This window comes from Lethenteron reissneri, chromosome 26 (genome assembly GCF_015708825.2).
Source record: "Lethenteron reissneri isolate LAM-NWPU_2019-01 chromosome 26, ASM1570882v1, whole genome shotgun sequence".
NCBI classification, from domain to species: domain Eukaryota; kingdom Metazoa; phylum Chordata; class Hyperoartia; order Petromyzontiformes; family Petromyzontidae; genus Lethenteron; species Lethenteron reissneri.
Window position 1 is genome coordinate 16,163,710 of NC_083804.1, and position 15,912 is coordinate 16,179,621.

Here is a 15,912-nt window from a genome sequence, read left to right on the forward strand (position 1 = left end):
TGTAACTGCCATTGCCCCGTGACACGAAACGTCTAAAAATACCGTTGCGCATAATTTTTAAAAGCGTGAAAAAGTTCACGGATAATTTTTTTTAATTTCAAAAATTCCACTTTAACCAACAACAACAACAACAACAAATCACGTTGGTCAACAACAGTGCGGTCTTAAAAGATGCATACACCAGGCGACGTTTCGTAGCCCACTGCAACCACTTGTTTACACAGCCGCGCCGTGACGTCACCGCGAGAGTGCCATGTCACGCGTGGGAGCGTGACGTCACCGTTGAGGGGGAGGGGGGGGGAGGATCTGACGTCACTTCCGACAGTCGCGCGGCCGCTTCTGGGTTCCCTCAGCAGCCGGCACGGAGCGGTGACATCGTGGCGGGCAGGCAGACACAGACAGAGAGACAGAGGCACAGACAGAGGCGGACGCGGAAGACAACGCTGTGGACGACACGGGGAGGAGGAGGAGGAGGTGGTGGTGGTGGTGGGGGGGGGGTAGAGCAGAAAGCCGACGCAGCCATGCGCGAGTCCTGAGGAGACGTCACGTGCGCTACCCACAATCCCCCGCTGCGTGATGGCGGCTACGCACGGTGAGTGAGGGGGTCGTGGGGCCAGCAGCTGGTCCCGGGGTCCCCGTGGTCCCCCCGGGGTCCCCGTGGTGCCACCGGGGTCCCCCGGGGTCCCCTGGTCGCAGGGCCAACAGGTCCCCCCCCCCCCCTGGCTCCCCATCCCTCCCACCGGTATCTGGTTCCTTGGTTCTATGTCTTAGGGATCAGGCGATCATCAGTCTGGTTGGGATCATCGTTTGGTTGGGATCATCATCTGGTTGGGATCATCATCTGGTTGGGATCATCATCGTCTGGGATCATCATCTGGTTGGGATCATCGTTTGGTTGGGATCATCGTTTGGTTGGGATCATCATCTGGTTGGGATCATCGTTTGGTTGGGATCATCATCTGGTTGGGATCATCATCTGGTTGGGATCATCATCGTCTGAGATCATCATCTGGTTGGGATCATCATCGTCTGAGATCATCATCTGGTTGGGATCATCATCTGGTTGGGACCATCGTCTGGGATCATCGTCTGGGACCATCATCTGGTCACGGGTCTCGGTTCTGGTTCCCGGGGTTGAACCCAGAGGGTGCCCCCCGCTGGGAGCGCTGTTTCGGCCTCCCAGGTTACGGGGGTCGCCCCCCCCCACGCCCCCCCCCCACGCCGCCCCCCCCCCCACGCCGCCCCCCCCCCCACGCCGCCCCCCCCCACGCCGCCCCCCCCCCACGCCGCCCCCCCCCCCACGCCGCCCCCCCCCCACGCCGCCCCCCCCCCACGCCGCCCCCCCCCACGCCGCCCCCCCCCCCCACGCCGCCCCCCCCCCCCCACGCCGCCCCCCCCCCACGCCGCCCCCCCCCCCACGCCGCCCCCCCCCCACGCCGCCCCCCCCCCCCACGCCGCCCCCCCCCCACGCCGCCCCCCCCCCCACGCCGCCCCCCCCCCACGCCGCCCCCCACGCCGCCCCCCCCCCCCACGCCGCCCCCCCCCACGCCGCCCCACGCCGCCCCCCCCCACGCCGCCCCCCCACGCCGCCCCCCACGCCGCCCCCCCTCACGCCGCCCCCCCCCACGCCGCCCCCCCCCACGCCGCCCCCCCCCCACGCCGCCCCCCCCCCACGCCGCCCCCCCACGCCGCCCCCCCCCCACGCCGCCCCCCCCCCCACGCCGCCCCCCCCCCACGCCGCCCCCCCCCACGCCGCCCCCCCCCACGCCGCCCCCCCACGCCGCCCCCCCTCACGCCGCTACTCCGGCCACGGGGCCCCGTGCCCCCTCGGGTCTCGTCACACGTTCCGTGGTTTCTCGTGGGCCTGCCGCTGCTTGCTGCTACTTCTACTGCGCTGTTGGTGACCACCGCTGACTTAACAACTGGAACGGGGAACCTCGGGGTTCTGGGGGGGGGGGCCCTTCTCGGGGTTCTGGGGGGGGGCCTTTCTCGGGGTTCTGGGGGGGGCCCTTCTCGGGATTCTGCGGGGACCTCCCCCCCTTCTTCTCGGGCTAGTCGTGGGACCGGGCTAGTCGTGGGACCGGGCTCGTCGTGGGACCGGGCTAGTCGTGGGACCGGGCTAGTCGTGGGACCGGGCTAGTCGTGGGACCGGGCTCGTCGTGGGACCGGGCTAGTCGTGGGACCGGGCTAGTCGTGGGACCGGGCTAGTCGTGGGACCGGGCTCGTCGTGGGACCGGGCTAGTCGTGGGACCGGGCTAGTCGTGGGACCGGGCTCGTCGTGGGACCGGGCTAGTCGTGGGACCGGGCTAGTCGTGGGACCGGGCTCATCGTGGGACCGGGCTCGTCGTGGGACCGGGCTAGTCGTGGGACCGGGCTAGTCGTGGGACCGGGCTAGTCGTGGGACCGGGCTAGTCGTGATCTTCGCCGGCAGGGGGGGTGGTGGTGCTTGCGATGTCATCTTGGTCCCGTTTTGAAACGTTGTTGACTCCCCCTCGCCGCGATGTGGCGATATTACTGCGACGTAAAGTCCACGATAATCGTGTCGTCCCTCGCTCGAGACATCTGGATGTCGTGGGTTATCGTCGCGCGTTTGTATCTGAAATACGCGAGGTGCTGACGTGTTTGCGGAATTAACGAACGTGATTAGAAACTTTGTTTTAGTTTCATCTTCTTGGCCGTCTTCACCTGAAGACGGCTACTTGCGTTGTGGCCGAAATTTTGTTTTAGTTTGTTTTGTTTAAAGAAACCCAAGTGCAATAAGCACTTCTCTGCAAACTTGTTTCCTCGTGGGATTGACTGCCTGGCGGTTTACATATCGTTATCGTAGCGGTTTGGAATGATTAAAATGCCGCGTTCGTGTATTCTCCGTGTTTAAGAAGACCCTTACGGGCCCGTGGGTCGGGCCTATGCCGAGTGAGTGAATTGCAGTTTCAATTTGCGCTGTGTTTGAATCAATCTTCATGCGCAACAGAAAAGCAATCGCGGTACAACAACAACAACAAAAGCGACATTCCAGCCGAATTGCGAAACAGTTGGCGATGGGATCGCGCGGAAATCGTCACGAAGCGAAGTTGGATATCGGCTTGTATGAAAATGGCAAGTCATGGGGGGGAGGTGGAGGAGGTGGCACTCTCGAGGGGGAGTGGGACCTCGTGGGCCCTATAAGACGGGTAAGAGAGGGACGAGGGGGTAGGCCTGAGATCACGGAGGGGGTCATGGAGGGGGTCACAATCCAGGAATCCCGGTGACCAAGGGTAGAGCAGGACCCAGGCGCTGTGCTGCTCATGTGTCAGGCTGCTTCCACGCTGCTTCCCCCAGTGATGGCCTCTTTTTCCCTTTCTCTACTCATCTCCACTCTACACTCTGCACGCTTTCCCCACTTTCCCCTCTCAGCACTCTTCCCCCTTAATCCCCCCTCCACCCACACTCTCTCCAATCTCCCTTCTCGCCACTCTTTCGTCTGACCCTTCTGTCTTCTCGTCCCTTCTCTCTCTGCTATCTCTCTCACCTCGTTCCTCTCTCTCTCTGTCGTTCCCCCCCCCACCCCCTCTCTCCTCCCCGCGTTTCTTGCGGCCTCAAGACACAGAGGCCGACGCGCTGAGCGGCGACACAAACTCGTCGGAGGGGGAGGGCGGCTCCCGCGGCGAGGTCGGCGTGGCCGGCGAGGTCGTCGGCGAGGTCGTAGGCGAGGTCGTCGGTAAGGAGGTCACGGAGTCCGCGCCAGGAGAGGGCTCGCGGAACGCCGACGCGGAGACGCCCGCTGCCGTCAACGGGGTCACGGCGGAGGGAGGGGAGTGCACGCCCGACCTGGTTGACATCAAAATCATTTACAACAAGGCCAAGTTCGATGTGTCCGTGTCTCTGGACAGCACGGGCGCCAGCCTCAAGAACACGATCCACACTCTCACAGGTGTGAAACACAGTGGAATACTGCTGGGGTCGTGCTCGAGCCAGGTTGACTTGGTGTGGATTTGGGTACGGGATGGTCGGCTACGGGGCGGTTGGTGTGGATAGTGGTAGGGGTAAGACGAGTGCTCGGACCAGGATAGTTTGTGTGCTTAGGCGTAGGAGCTGGGTGGTTCGTGTGAATACAGCATTGGGTAGTGGTTTGTTGGTTAAGGCTTAGGGAGAGTATGGGTAGGGTAGGGGGTAGTGTTTGGTGGTTTAACCCAGCACTGTGGATGCGAGAGTTTGCGATATAATAAAACCACTTACCATTATTATAGAGGTCGCGTTCATGTCGGAGAGTTGAGGTATAATTTCTCTTCAAAATCACCCAAAGGTTGCGTCTTACTCTCCGATACTTCCTGCTGCGTCTAACGACCCAGAGGGTTGCACTCGTTCGGTTACACTCGTTCCCGTGCGTGCGCGCGCGTTTGTCTCCAGGCGTCCCGCCGGCGATGCAGAAGGTGATGTTCAAGGGGCTGGTGCGGGAGGAGCGCACGCTGCGTGACATGAAGGTGACGAGTGGAGCCAAGTTCATGGTGGTCGGCTCGACGCTGACCGACGTCCTCGCCGTCAACGCGCCCAAGGAGGTGGTGGCGCAGGAGACGCGGGCCGACGAGCCCAAGAAGGAGCCGCTCTGCCGGCAGAAGGTGCCCCCCCCTACCCCTCCCCCTACCCCCCCCCCCCGCCAACCCCACTTCCACTACCACCACCTTCAAGCCTGCAGCGTGTACAAAATTCCCTGGCACGTGTGTCGTGACGGGTGCTGCAAGGTCCGACCGTGTCTATGTCCAGTGCTCGCCAAGCTGCTTTGGCTCCCGATTGCCGAACGGATACTTAATACATTTGCAAGGTGGCGTTCATTGCACGCAAAGTGCTTTCCACGTATGAACCTCACTGATCTCGTCAAGGAGCACAAACCGTCATCACGCGAACTCCGATCATTCTCACGGCAGCGGCTTTTGGATAGCCATCGAACAAAGATGGTCACCGCATCGCGCGCTTTCGGATGCGCTTCTGTGGCCGTCTGGAACGTTCTTGCTTCCGATATTAGGAAGCCACTGGAGCTATGCACTTTAAAGTCTAGATTGAAAGCGAATTTCTTTAGAACTGCTTTTTGTGTTTAATTTGCCCTTCGCCCGCACCTGCGATTTGCACGGGTGGCTATGTATGGTACGAAAGAAGTTCAATATATATATACCACGACTACAACCGTCACCCAAGCTACGATTGCGTTGGTGCAGCGTCTTCATTTCTATGAAGTTTAACCTCTGACTGCTCGGTCAGCACTGAGCCGCAGAGGTTGCATCGCTGTGATCTGTGCAAGTGCTAGAACCATGACCCCGTGAGCAGCAAAAGTTCTAGAGCCGTGACCAGAGAAAGTTCCAGAACCGTGAACAGTAGAGGTACTGGAACCATTGCTTGCACATTTTTTTGAGCCCTAAAAGTTTAGGAACCTTGAGCAACGAAAGCACCGCAGCCATTAACGGCAGAACATTTAGAATTTGCGGATTTTAGAAAAAAAAATTATTTAGCCACTGGTCGCTGACGATTGGCAGCCGCTGAAAGGCTGAACTCCGAAACGTCTCTTGGGAATCCGTTGCTTGGCTGACCCTCACCTGACCTTCACCGCGTCACACTCCAATCCCCTCGTTGGGTGCTCTTTGGGTTGTGATCCTCGTCCCACCCCCACCGCTTCCTGTCTTCGCAGCAACACAGGAAAGTTCTGGACAAGGGCAAACCTGACGACATCATGCCGGCCATCAAGGGTACCATGGTGAGCACTCGCCTCAACCCTTACCTGTCATGCTCTCCCCTCTCTTACTGAACCCGCCCCTTCTACTTTGGCCACTGCTCTGTCGCTCGCTACTTTCCCCTCTCACTCCCCTCCTTCCACGCTTTTATTGCCCACTCCCCTCCTTCTCCGACTCTCATCTGAGAATCGGACGAAAGAATGTGAAGGACAACACATGCGCGGTTCACTTGGTCAGGGACAAAAAAATCACCTGCACCGATTCTCCGGTAATCGTTGTTCACGAGCCCCCCGCCCCTCCCCCCCACTCCACCGACCGTATTATCGGTGCCCGGCCAATTCTGTTGGCGAGCGTTTTTGGACTTTGCCACGTCGGGGGGCCTGGGTGAATCCCCGAGTAATCCCGCTTGCTTCAAGGGATAACGCTCTAAACTCTGCACAGATGGGCGCAATAATCCACCGACGCCCACCCCTTCCCTGTTACTCATTGTTATGAGCCGGGACACTGCCCCCACCCCTGGTGGTGATGCCAAACACCACCACTAGATGGCACGCTTTACCCTTCCTCCCAATCACACAGCTCGCATTTGTTCCAGTGTCCCTGTGTTGTTTACCCCCGTATCTCCATGTCTCTGTGTCCCTATGGCTTCATTTCTCCATGTCCTGATGTCCCTCTGTCCTCGTGTCTCCACAGTCCTGTGTCCCCATGTCCTCACGTCCCCGTGTCTTGGTGTCCCCGTGTCTTGATGTCCCTGCGTCTCCCTGTTTCCATGTTCCTGTATTTTCGTGTCTCCGTGTCCCCATATCCTGGTGTCCCCGTAACCTGGTGTGCCTGTTTCCTCGTGTCTTCGTGTCCCAGTGTCTTTGTGTCCCTATGTCCTGGTATCCCCATGTCTCAGTATTGTGTCTTCACGTCCCCGTGTGCTGGTGTCCCCGTGTCTTCACGTCCCCGTGTCTTCCCCGTCCCCATGTCTCCGTGTCCCCGTGTCCCCACGTCCCCGTGTCCCCACGTCTCCGTGTCCTCACGTCCCCGTGTCCCCGTGTCCCCACGTCCCCGTGTCTCCGTGTCTCCGTGTCCTCACGTCCCCGTGTCTCCGTGTCCTCACGTCCCCGTGTCTCCGTGTCTCCGTGTCCCCGTGTTCTCACGTCCCCATGTCCCCGTGTCCCCGCGTGCAGGAGCGGCTGCCGTCCGTGCCGCTGTCCGGGATGTTTAACAAATCCGGGGGGAAGGTGCGGCTCACGTTCAAGCTGGAGCAGGACCAGCTGTGGATCGGCACGAAAGGTACAATTTTACAAAACAATAAAACTGTTTTTGTTTTTTTATTACACCAGGTGATATAGCTCTTTTTCAGAAGCGACCTGGCCACAAATGATAGCTCAAATGATAGCGTGTTGATTTAAATTTGGTGGGAAAAACCAGAGGACACGGAGAAAGATACACGCCACCATGGTGAGAGAGACACGCAAACTATACAGGCGTCAGGGTCGGGATCAAACCCATGACCTTCAACCAGGCGAAGTAGTTAACATCTCGTCACTGCGGTGCCCCAAAGGTGCTTGCCGGGCAGACTCTCCGAGGCCTCACCTCACGGGGGGGGAGGGGGGGGCAGCTCAGTGAGGGGTGAGGGGAGGGTGAGGGGAAGGGGGCAGCTCATGGGGGTGGGAGGGGGGGTGAGCAGGAAGCTTCGCGCAGAAGAAGAAGACTGGTCATGGCACGGATGTCCCCACAGGCGTGACACCATGTGACACTGCCATCACACGCCGTGACACGCTGCGACACGCCGAGATGCACCGTTTGACCCAGTGACACGCTGCCACACCCCATGACACCCTGTGACACCCGGTGACGCATCCTGACACACCTTGAGACAGCGTCACATCGGGTCTCTCCGCACCAACGCCACGTGTCGGTAAGTGCGTGCCCCCTAATTAGCGCGCACGCACGCCGCTGACAGCGCTGCCTGCTTCTCTCCGCTAATTGGCCTCGGGCACCTCAACGCGCCTCGCGGCTGCCATGGCGACGGACTGGCCGCCCCGGTAACCTTCTGTTTTCGCTGACGGAATGATCGCCTCCCTGGCCTTTCGACTCGCGGCGGCCGTGGGGAGGAGGAGGAGGAGGAGGATGCCGCGCCCCTCCCGGTGCCGTGAGCCTTCTCCTTCTGCTCTGGCCGAGCTCAATCGGGAGAGGGGGGTGGGGCGTGCGTCGTTAGAAGTGGCCGGCATTGCAATCATCGGCTCTTCACTCAGAGGGGACCTTGGTGCGTCACGAACCCGCCCCCGGTGGCCACCGTACTGTCGTCTTCGGCACCGAGCTCCCCATTCCCCCGGCTGCGTGTTCCACTCGTTCCGCTCGTTCCGCGTATTCCGCGTGCCTGTCTCTGCGTGCCCTGTGCCCTCCTGTTCCCTGTGCGAACCAACCGATTGATGTTTTTGCCCGGCTGGACAGCGTGCGGTCCTCTGTGTGCCGCGTCTGCCAGTTTCTTCCGCCCCTTCCCCTGCCGGCGCTCTGTTTCCCTGCCGTCCCGCTGCTGTTCCCTGGCTCTGTTGCTCTCCCCCCCCCACTGGGCCCTCCTGTTGTTCCCCATGTCTAACGGACTCCCCGCCTCGCCCCCCCCCCCCCCTCCCCGTGTGGCCGCAGAGCGCACGGAGAAGCTGCCGATGGGATCGATCAAGAACGTGGTGAGCGAGCCGATCGAGGGGCACGAGGATTACCACATGATGGTGCGCAGCACGGCCACACCACCCCCACCCCCCCCCCCCCTCCATGCCGCGGGGGGGTTACACCACACCACACATTGGGGTCACATCACGCCACCTTGCACCACCCACCCCACAACACAGCGTCACACCACCTTGCACACCACGCCACAGCGTCACACCACCTTGCACCACGCCACCCCACAACACAGCGTCACACCACCTTGCACCACACCACGCCACAGCGTCACACCACCTTGCACCACACCACGCCACAGCATCACACCACCTTGCACCACGCCACCCCACAACACAGCGTCACACCACCTTGCACCACACCACGCCACAGCGTCACACCACCTTGCACCACCCACCCCACAACACAGCGTCACACCACCTTGCACCACCCCACAACACAGCGTCACACCACCTTGCACCACACCACGCCACAGCGTCACACCACCTTGCACCACCCACCCCACAACACAGCGTCACACCACCTTGCACCACACCACGCTACAGCGTCACACCACTTTGCACCACCCCACGCTACAGCGTCGCACCACCTTGCACCACCCCACAACACAGCGTCACACCACCTTGCACCACCCCACAACACAGCAACACACCACCTTGCACCACCCCACAACACAGCGCCACACCACACCACCTTGCACCACACCATCCCACAACACAGCGTCACACCACCTTGCACCACCCACAACACAGCGTCACACCACCTTGCACCACACCACCCCACAGCACAGCGTCACACCATACCACCTTGCACCACACTGCCAATCGGCTAGGAATCACACCGCGGGGTCTCACCACAGCCTACACAGCACACTGTATAATGGGGTCACACCACACCCTACAATGGGGTCACACCACACCCTACCATGGGGTCACACCATGCTATGGGGTCACACCACACCCTACAATGGGGTCACACCATGCTATGGGGTCACACCACACCCTACAATGGGGTCACACCATGCTATGGGGTCACACCACACCGTACTATGGGGTCACATCGTACTATGGGGTCGCACCACACCACCGTGCCCGCAGCACGGGGTCGCGTCGCAGGGTCACCTTTGCGGCTGTTGACTTGCGTCAGAACGCGTGGGACTTCCCTGTGAACGTTGGCCCCGACGTGCGTGCGGGCCCGTGCGTCAGCGTGGGTGGCTCCCGCGTGGGTGGCTCCCGCGTGGGTGGCTCCCGCGTGGGTGGCTCCGCGTGGGTGGCTCCCGCGTGGGTGGCTCCCGCGTGGGTGGCTCCCGCGTGGGTGGCTCCCGCGTGGGTGGCTCCCGCGTGGGTGGCTCCGCGTGGGTGGCTCCCGCGTGGGTGGCTCCCGCGTGGGTGGCTCCGGGCGCGGAGTGGCCTCTCTGACCTGGCTGGGGCCGCCCGTGTCGATGGGCGTGTCGCCGTTTGTCCCGTCAGGCGCTCCAGCTGGGCCCCACGGAGGCCTCCTACTACTGGGTCTACTGGGTGCCCGTGCAGTACGTCGACGCCATCAAAGACACCGTGCTGGGCAAGTGGCAGTTCTTCTGACCCCGCTCTGCTCCTCCTCCTCCTCAACCACCTCGATCCTCTCCACCCACCGACGGACCGGACTACCCCCCCCCCCCCGACCCCCCCCCACCCCCCTACCAGCCTCAAGACTCCAGCCCCTTCCGGCTGCCACCAAAAATGGACTTTTAACGCTGAACGCCAGCTGGTGGGGGGAGGGCGTGCCTCTATTCTATTTAATTTGTTGCGTTACTTTTTTATGATTTATTGTTTTGATGTTTGATATAGTATTTGCCGAGGTTATCGCCTATTAAGTTATCAAAATGATGAAACAATAATAAAAGGAAAGCATCACCATCTTTTTTGAAAGCAATATCTCGGTTGCTGCGCACGCAGGCGGCCGCTGCCGGTTTTGATATACCGACGAACTCTGTGCACTAACGACAGCGACCACGACGACCATGGCGACGACAACCACGGCGATGATGATTACGATGACGACGGTGACGACGACGATAACGACGATGCCCCTCAAGTGTTTTTGTGCCGCCGTTCGCGTTCCTACGAAGCCTCGCGTGGGGGGGCGACGCGGGGACCTCGGCACCCCAGCTCGCCCGCCCAGCCCGCCCAGCCAGCCCGCCCAGCCAGCCCGCCCAGCCCGCCCAGCCCGACCCGCCCGCCCGCCCGGGCCGCCCGCCCTGCTCGCCCGCCCGCCCGGCTCGGCCACGCCTGCGGTCGACCAAGACGGGACGTGGCACGAACCGCAGGGGATGCCGCAGCAAGACACAGAACTGTGGGAGAGGCTCCAGTTTGGGGGTGGGGGGGGCGGCTGTCGAAGAAGCTATCGGAGTGGGGACACCTCCCGCGGGACGGATGCGGCCGCAACCGTGCAGGGCACCCCCAGCGGCAGCGGCGGCGGCGACAGACGTTTGTTGCTCGAGCGCTTCGGCCTCGCTGCCGCTGGGCGATGAAGTTCAGCGTTTGTGTTTTTTCTCCCGGTGGTGACGACGAATAATAACAAATGAATAAATAAAAAAAGGAACTGGACAAGGAGAATCGGCGGCTCTGTTTGATTCGTGATGCTCACCGCAGCCGCTTCCTCCCGGACAGAGGTGACCGAGCGAAGACGGACACTTCTGTTTTAGTGGTTTTTTATATATTTCGTGTTGCAGTGTTAAATCGATCGTTGAGCCCGGGCCCTCAACGTTGCTGTGGTGGTAAGCGGCGCAAGTCTGGTCGGTTCGCGCGCTCTGAAGAGATGGTCGTGGACGTTCGTCGCATCGGCCTCGCCGGTCTCGCCGTACTCGCCAGTGTCGTCGCAGTCATCTCACCGTTGTCACCAGTTCTCAGCACCCTTGTCTCACCGGTCTCACCAGTGTCACCACTCTCATCTCGCTGGTGTCACCAGTGTTGCCACTTCTCACCGGTCTCACCAATGTCGCCAATCTTACCAATTTCGTCTCGCCAGTGTCACCACTCTCATCTCACTGGTGTCACCAGTGTTGCCACTGATGTCGCCACATCTCACAAGTCTCAGCTGTGTCACCGGTCTCACCAATGTCGCCAATCTTACCAATTTCGTCTCGCCAGTGTCACCACTCTCATCTCACTGGTGTCACCAGTGTTGCCACTGATGTCGCCACATCTCACAAGTCTCAGCAGTGTCACCGGTCTCGCCAGTCAGCGTTCTATCGCTTTCGCATGCGCTGCTGTTGCTGCGGTCGTCGGTGAACGCTCTTCCCTCCGATATTAGGAAGCCCCACACACACTTTTAAATCGCCTAGATTGAAATTCGTTTCTTGACAACTGCTCCCCGTGTTTAGTGCGTTGCCCTTCCCCCGCACCACCGATGAGCACGGTTTGCTATGCACGGTGCGAAAGAAGTCCAACGGGACATCGGGCGGTGAAATCTGGGGGCGGAAGACACGATGGACGCAAGCGGCTGTTAACGCTGGTTTCAAGTTTGTTTCTCACCGACTGTTATTATTCATTCCACTATCCCCCACGGCCTCCTCCACCCCCTGAGTCGGCCACCTTACACCCCCTGACAGCAGTGGTCTTGCACCCTGGGGGGTGCACGATTCCCGTTCTGGGGGTCCGAGACATGGCCAGATGTGTGTTAGTCGGTAAATCATCGAAAAAAAGCAATTAAACCCGGGGCACACAAGTACAACTACTTTGTTTAATTAAATCTATGTATTTATTAACATCACAGGGGTGTGCAAGGCTGCGCTCAAGGTTAAGAACCACACTGCCTTACAGAAAAAGAGCTAAATAGCTCATCGCATTCCTCCAGCACAATTAAAGAGTCGCGATTTATAAGAAGAAACAACAAAACTGCCCTCCTATTTTCAGCTTCAATTCAGCGTCACGACGTTTGGCAACCGAAATCCGACTTGGCAGTTGAGAGACATTCGCCATAGTCTGGCATTGGTGGTGTTGGTGATGGTAGCGGTGGAGGCGGTGATGGGGGTGATGGTGGTGATGGCGGTGATGGTGGTAGCGGTGGCGGTAGTGGTGGCGGCGATGGTGGTGGTGGTGGCGGTGCTGGTGGTGGCGGTGATGGTGGTGGTGGCGGTGATGATGGTGGTGGCGGTGTTGGTGGTGGCGGTGGCGGTGATGGTGGCAGTGAATGGCCGTGGCGGAGAAGGAAGTTGATGACGGTGAGGATGATGGTAGTTGGTGGTGATGGTAGTGATGGGGGTATGGTCGTGGTGATGGTTGTGGTGTGGGTGTTGGCGAAGAAGGTGGGGATGAAAATGGTGATGATGGTAGTTAGTGGTGTTGCAGTTACGCGCTGCGCTACGAACCCGGCGACCCGAGTTCGATTCCCGCTCACGGCCAACACCGGTAACGATTATTTGAACCGGTCCTGGGCCTCCCCTAGGTCGACTCAGCCTCAAACGATTACCTGGTGCGGTGTGAAAACATCGCCACTGGGGTGACAAAGGCGGCCGGGCGTGGTGCTGGCCACCCACCCCCTCGTGTGCCGTGCCGGCCTTCATAGGTGCTCGCTAACAACACTTGCCCCTACAGTCTGTTAAAGTCGATACGAAGATATTTGTGTTGGTGGTGGTGGCGGCGGTGGTGGCAAAACAGTGACGGGGGATAAAAAGCGATTGGACGAGAATCTAGCGCTGATTACATTCTAATTATCACGAGTTGGTTGCAGTGTGGGGTAGCGGTTGAGTGGATTGTATCGGCTGACGAGAGGAGCCGAGCGAGAGCACTTCAGCAGGAGCCCTGGAAGATGAAGTCACTCACGGGTGAGTGTGGGTGTGAGAAGAGGGGATTTCGTCATTGGGCAAAAGGCAAAGATCACCCGTACAGCTTGAACAGACTGTTGAGGCAAGTGCTGTTAGCGAGCAGCACCTATGAAGGTTCACAATCAGTGGCGATGTTTCTACACACGACGGCACGGTACTCTTGACTTGAAGCTTTCGTGACTGCAGGAATTCATATTCTTTGAATACGTAGATAGGTTCAAAGAAAATAACAAAAGACGACGACGCTTCGATCGCAACACAAGCGTTCGTCATCAGGAAGAGGGGGGTTGGCCTAAAGGTACACCGATGATAGGTTTTTCCCCTTTTATCTGCCAACAAAACAGCTGTGTCAAGATATTAAAACACCAAACTGAAACCGTTACAAGGAATCATGTCTGCATTAACCACAATGCTTGTGGTCAGAATGCAAACAAAAAAATATTCTGATAATGTACGCATTGTCTTTCAATCTGATTGGTCCAAACTAGAGACAGCTTTCTTTTGAGCCTAATCTCAAACGGTGTGAGACCAGAGGACGCTAAAAGGCGGACAATGTTCGCCACTGATTGTTGCCGTGAGCGGGAATCGATCTTGGGGCGCGCCACCGCTCCCCACATTCACGCAAAGACAAAGATCTCCCACATAGCCTTGGCATACTGTAGGGGCAAGTGTTGTTAGCGAGCAGAACCTATGAAGGCCGACACGGGCACACCAGGGCGTGGGTCCCCAGCACCACGCCCGGCCGCCTTTGTCTCCCTGGTGTCGATGTTTAACCCCGCTAGAACCAGGTACTCATTTGAGGCTCAGCCGACGTAGGGGGAGGCCCAGGGCCAGTTCAGATAATCGCCACTGCTGTTGGTGGCCCCCGAGAGGGAATCAATCTCGGGTCGCCGGGTTGGGAGCGATAGCCGCGCGGAGCCGTCCGGGGCCGTACTCCGGAAAGTAATTCCCCCACCCTGTCTCGTCTCCTCCATGTGTCGGAGGGGGGAGGGGGGGTGTGGCTTGGGGGGGTTTGGTGGGCTGCTTAAAACATTTGATGACAAATCTAAATCCCTGGCTACGACGACGATGACGAGGATTGTTGATGAGGGTGAGTGCGGTGAGCGCTGCAGCTGTGGCCGGCGAACGCGGCACCGGCAGAGGGCAGCGAAACACCGCCACCACCACCACCGTCGCCAGCACCACCTCCACCACAACCGTCGCCACCGCCACCACCACAGCCACCACCGCCGCCACCACCACTACCACCGCCACCACCACCACAACCGTCGCCACTGCCACCACCACAGCCACCACCGCCGCCACCACCACTACCACCGCCACCACCAATTACCATCACCGCCCCCCATCTCTCTAGCTGCCGGCTGCGACTCCCACCACTGTTGGGATTGCGCCGCGAGCGATGTGATCCGTGTCTGGAGAGAGGTTGTGGTGGTTGTGGTGGTTGTTGTTGTTGGGTGAGATCGCGTCGATGTGAATGCGTCGTAAAAATTGACAGGTCACCCACGCGATGAACTTGCATGCTCTACATGCATAATTGACCAACAACATGTGCGTACATAATGAACATACGAAACGCACATACACAACGGGAACATAGGCAATGTGCGTACATAATGAACACACGCAACGCACATACACCTCGGGAGCATAGGCAATGTGCGTACGTAATGAACACAAGCAACGCACATACACAACGGGAGCATAGGCAATGTGCGTACATAATGAACACACGCAACGCACATACACAATGGGAGCATAGGCAATGTGCATGCATAATGTACACGCATTATGTACATGTTGTACATAACGCTTGGCTCATTAGTGACGACATTTATGCCCCCGTCTATTTAAGACCGAAGCAGGAGGAGGATTTCTCCACAATTCTGGCTGTCGCCTGATGCTGCTGGTCGTTGTTGGTCACGGTTCTCGAATTGTCAATGTTGTAGTGGGTTCACTCTCCAACACGCCGATGCGTGCTCAACTAAGTAACGAATTGGGCACGTGTTGTTTACGTGACAAACCTCACTCATTCGCTATGTCGGGTGGTGGCGAGTTAACGACACATTTATATTTACACGATCTTACCAAACAAAAACAACCACTATTTTAGACAATGGGATCCCGTATACAGATTTTTTTTCCACTGTCCAACGGAGCCGTGCCGTGCCACTGACTTCACGTGCATTCTGGAGGAGGAGCAAGGTGGAGGAGGGAGCGAGGTGGAGGAGGAGAGAGCGAGGTGGAGGAGGTGGAGGAGGTGGAGGAGGGAGCGAGGTGGAGGAGGTGGAGGAGGGAGCGAGGTGGAGGAGATGGAGGAGGAGGGGGAAGTCGCTATTTTTGGCCCCGCCCTGACAGGGCGCGAGGCGCCGCGTGGTTTGAACGCGGCGCTCTGCTTCTGACAGCTTCCGCTCCCCAGCGGCGCGAGAAAACAAAAGCCGCGATTCCAATCAAACACGTGGGGGGTGGGGTACAGGTGTAGTGTGGGGCGCGGGGGATGGGGGGGGCAGTGTCGGTTCGAGCCGTGTTGTTTTAAATGGTTTCGTTTGAACCACGTAGGTCGAGGGGGGGGGGGGGGCAGTGCCGGATTAAGATATTGCGGGGCCTGTAGCATATGTTGTGAAGGGACCCTAAATACATAAATATTATTACAAATTTGTTTTACTTGCATAGTAAAGTAATTGTATTTGTTTATTTGCTATGAAGCCAGAAAATACGACAAATCGCTAACCTTAA

At 59.0% G+C, this 15,912-nt stretch overlaps 1 protein-coding gene across 3 annotated transcripts; it reads left to right on the forward strand.

Moving 5' to 3' along the window:
• Window positions 1–453: 453 nt before the first annotated feature.
• Window positions 454–10,973, forward strand: UBFD1 (ubiquitin family domain containing 1). 3 transcript variants are annotated; one of them, XM_061560867.1, is made up of 7 exons: window positions 454–592; window positions 3,581–3,910; window positions 4,387–4,595; window positions 5,657–5,722; window positions 6,875–6,980; window positions 8,337–8,419; window positions 9,842–10,972. In XM_061560867.1, exons 1-7 carry the CDS (start codon window positions 577–579, stop codon window positions 9,950–9,952), a joined length of 921 nt encoding a protein of 306 aa, XP_061416851.1. In that variant the 5' UTR covers window positions 454–576; the 3' UTR covers window positions 9,953–10,972. The 3 variants fall into 3 exon arrangements, with proteins under 3 accessions (XP_061416851.1, XP_061416852.1, XP_061416850.1); XM_061560868.1 differs by lacking the exon at window positions 454–592 and adding an exon at window positions 2,397–2,913 and having other exon boundaries at window positions 9,842–10,973; XM_061560866.1 differs by lacking the exon at window positions 454–592 and adding an exon at window positions 2,930–3,096 and having other exon boundaries at window positions 9,842–10,973.
• The last annotated feature ends 4,939 nt before the right edge of the window (window positions 10,974–15,912 follow it).

Coding starts and splice junctions, on each gene's coding strand:
- UBFD1 (XM_061560866.1), top strand. CDS start 2,961: ATGCGCAACAGAAAAGCAATCGCGGTACAACAACAACAACAAAAGCGA. Junction 3,097..3,580: donor TATCGGCTTGTATGAAAATG/GCAAGTCATGGG, acceptor TGCGGCCTCAAG/ACACAGAGGCCGACGCGCTG. Junction 6,981..8,336: donor GCTGTGGATCGGCACGAAAG/GTACAATTTTAC, acceptor GTGTGGCCGCAG/AGCGCACGGAGAAGCTGCCG.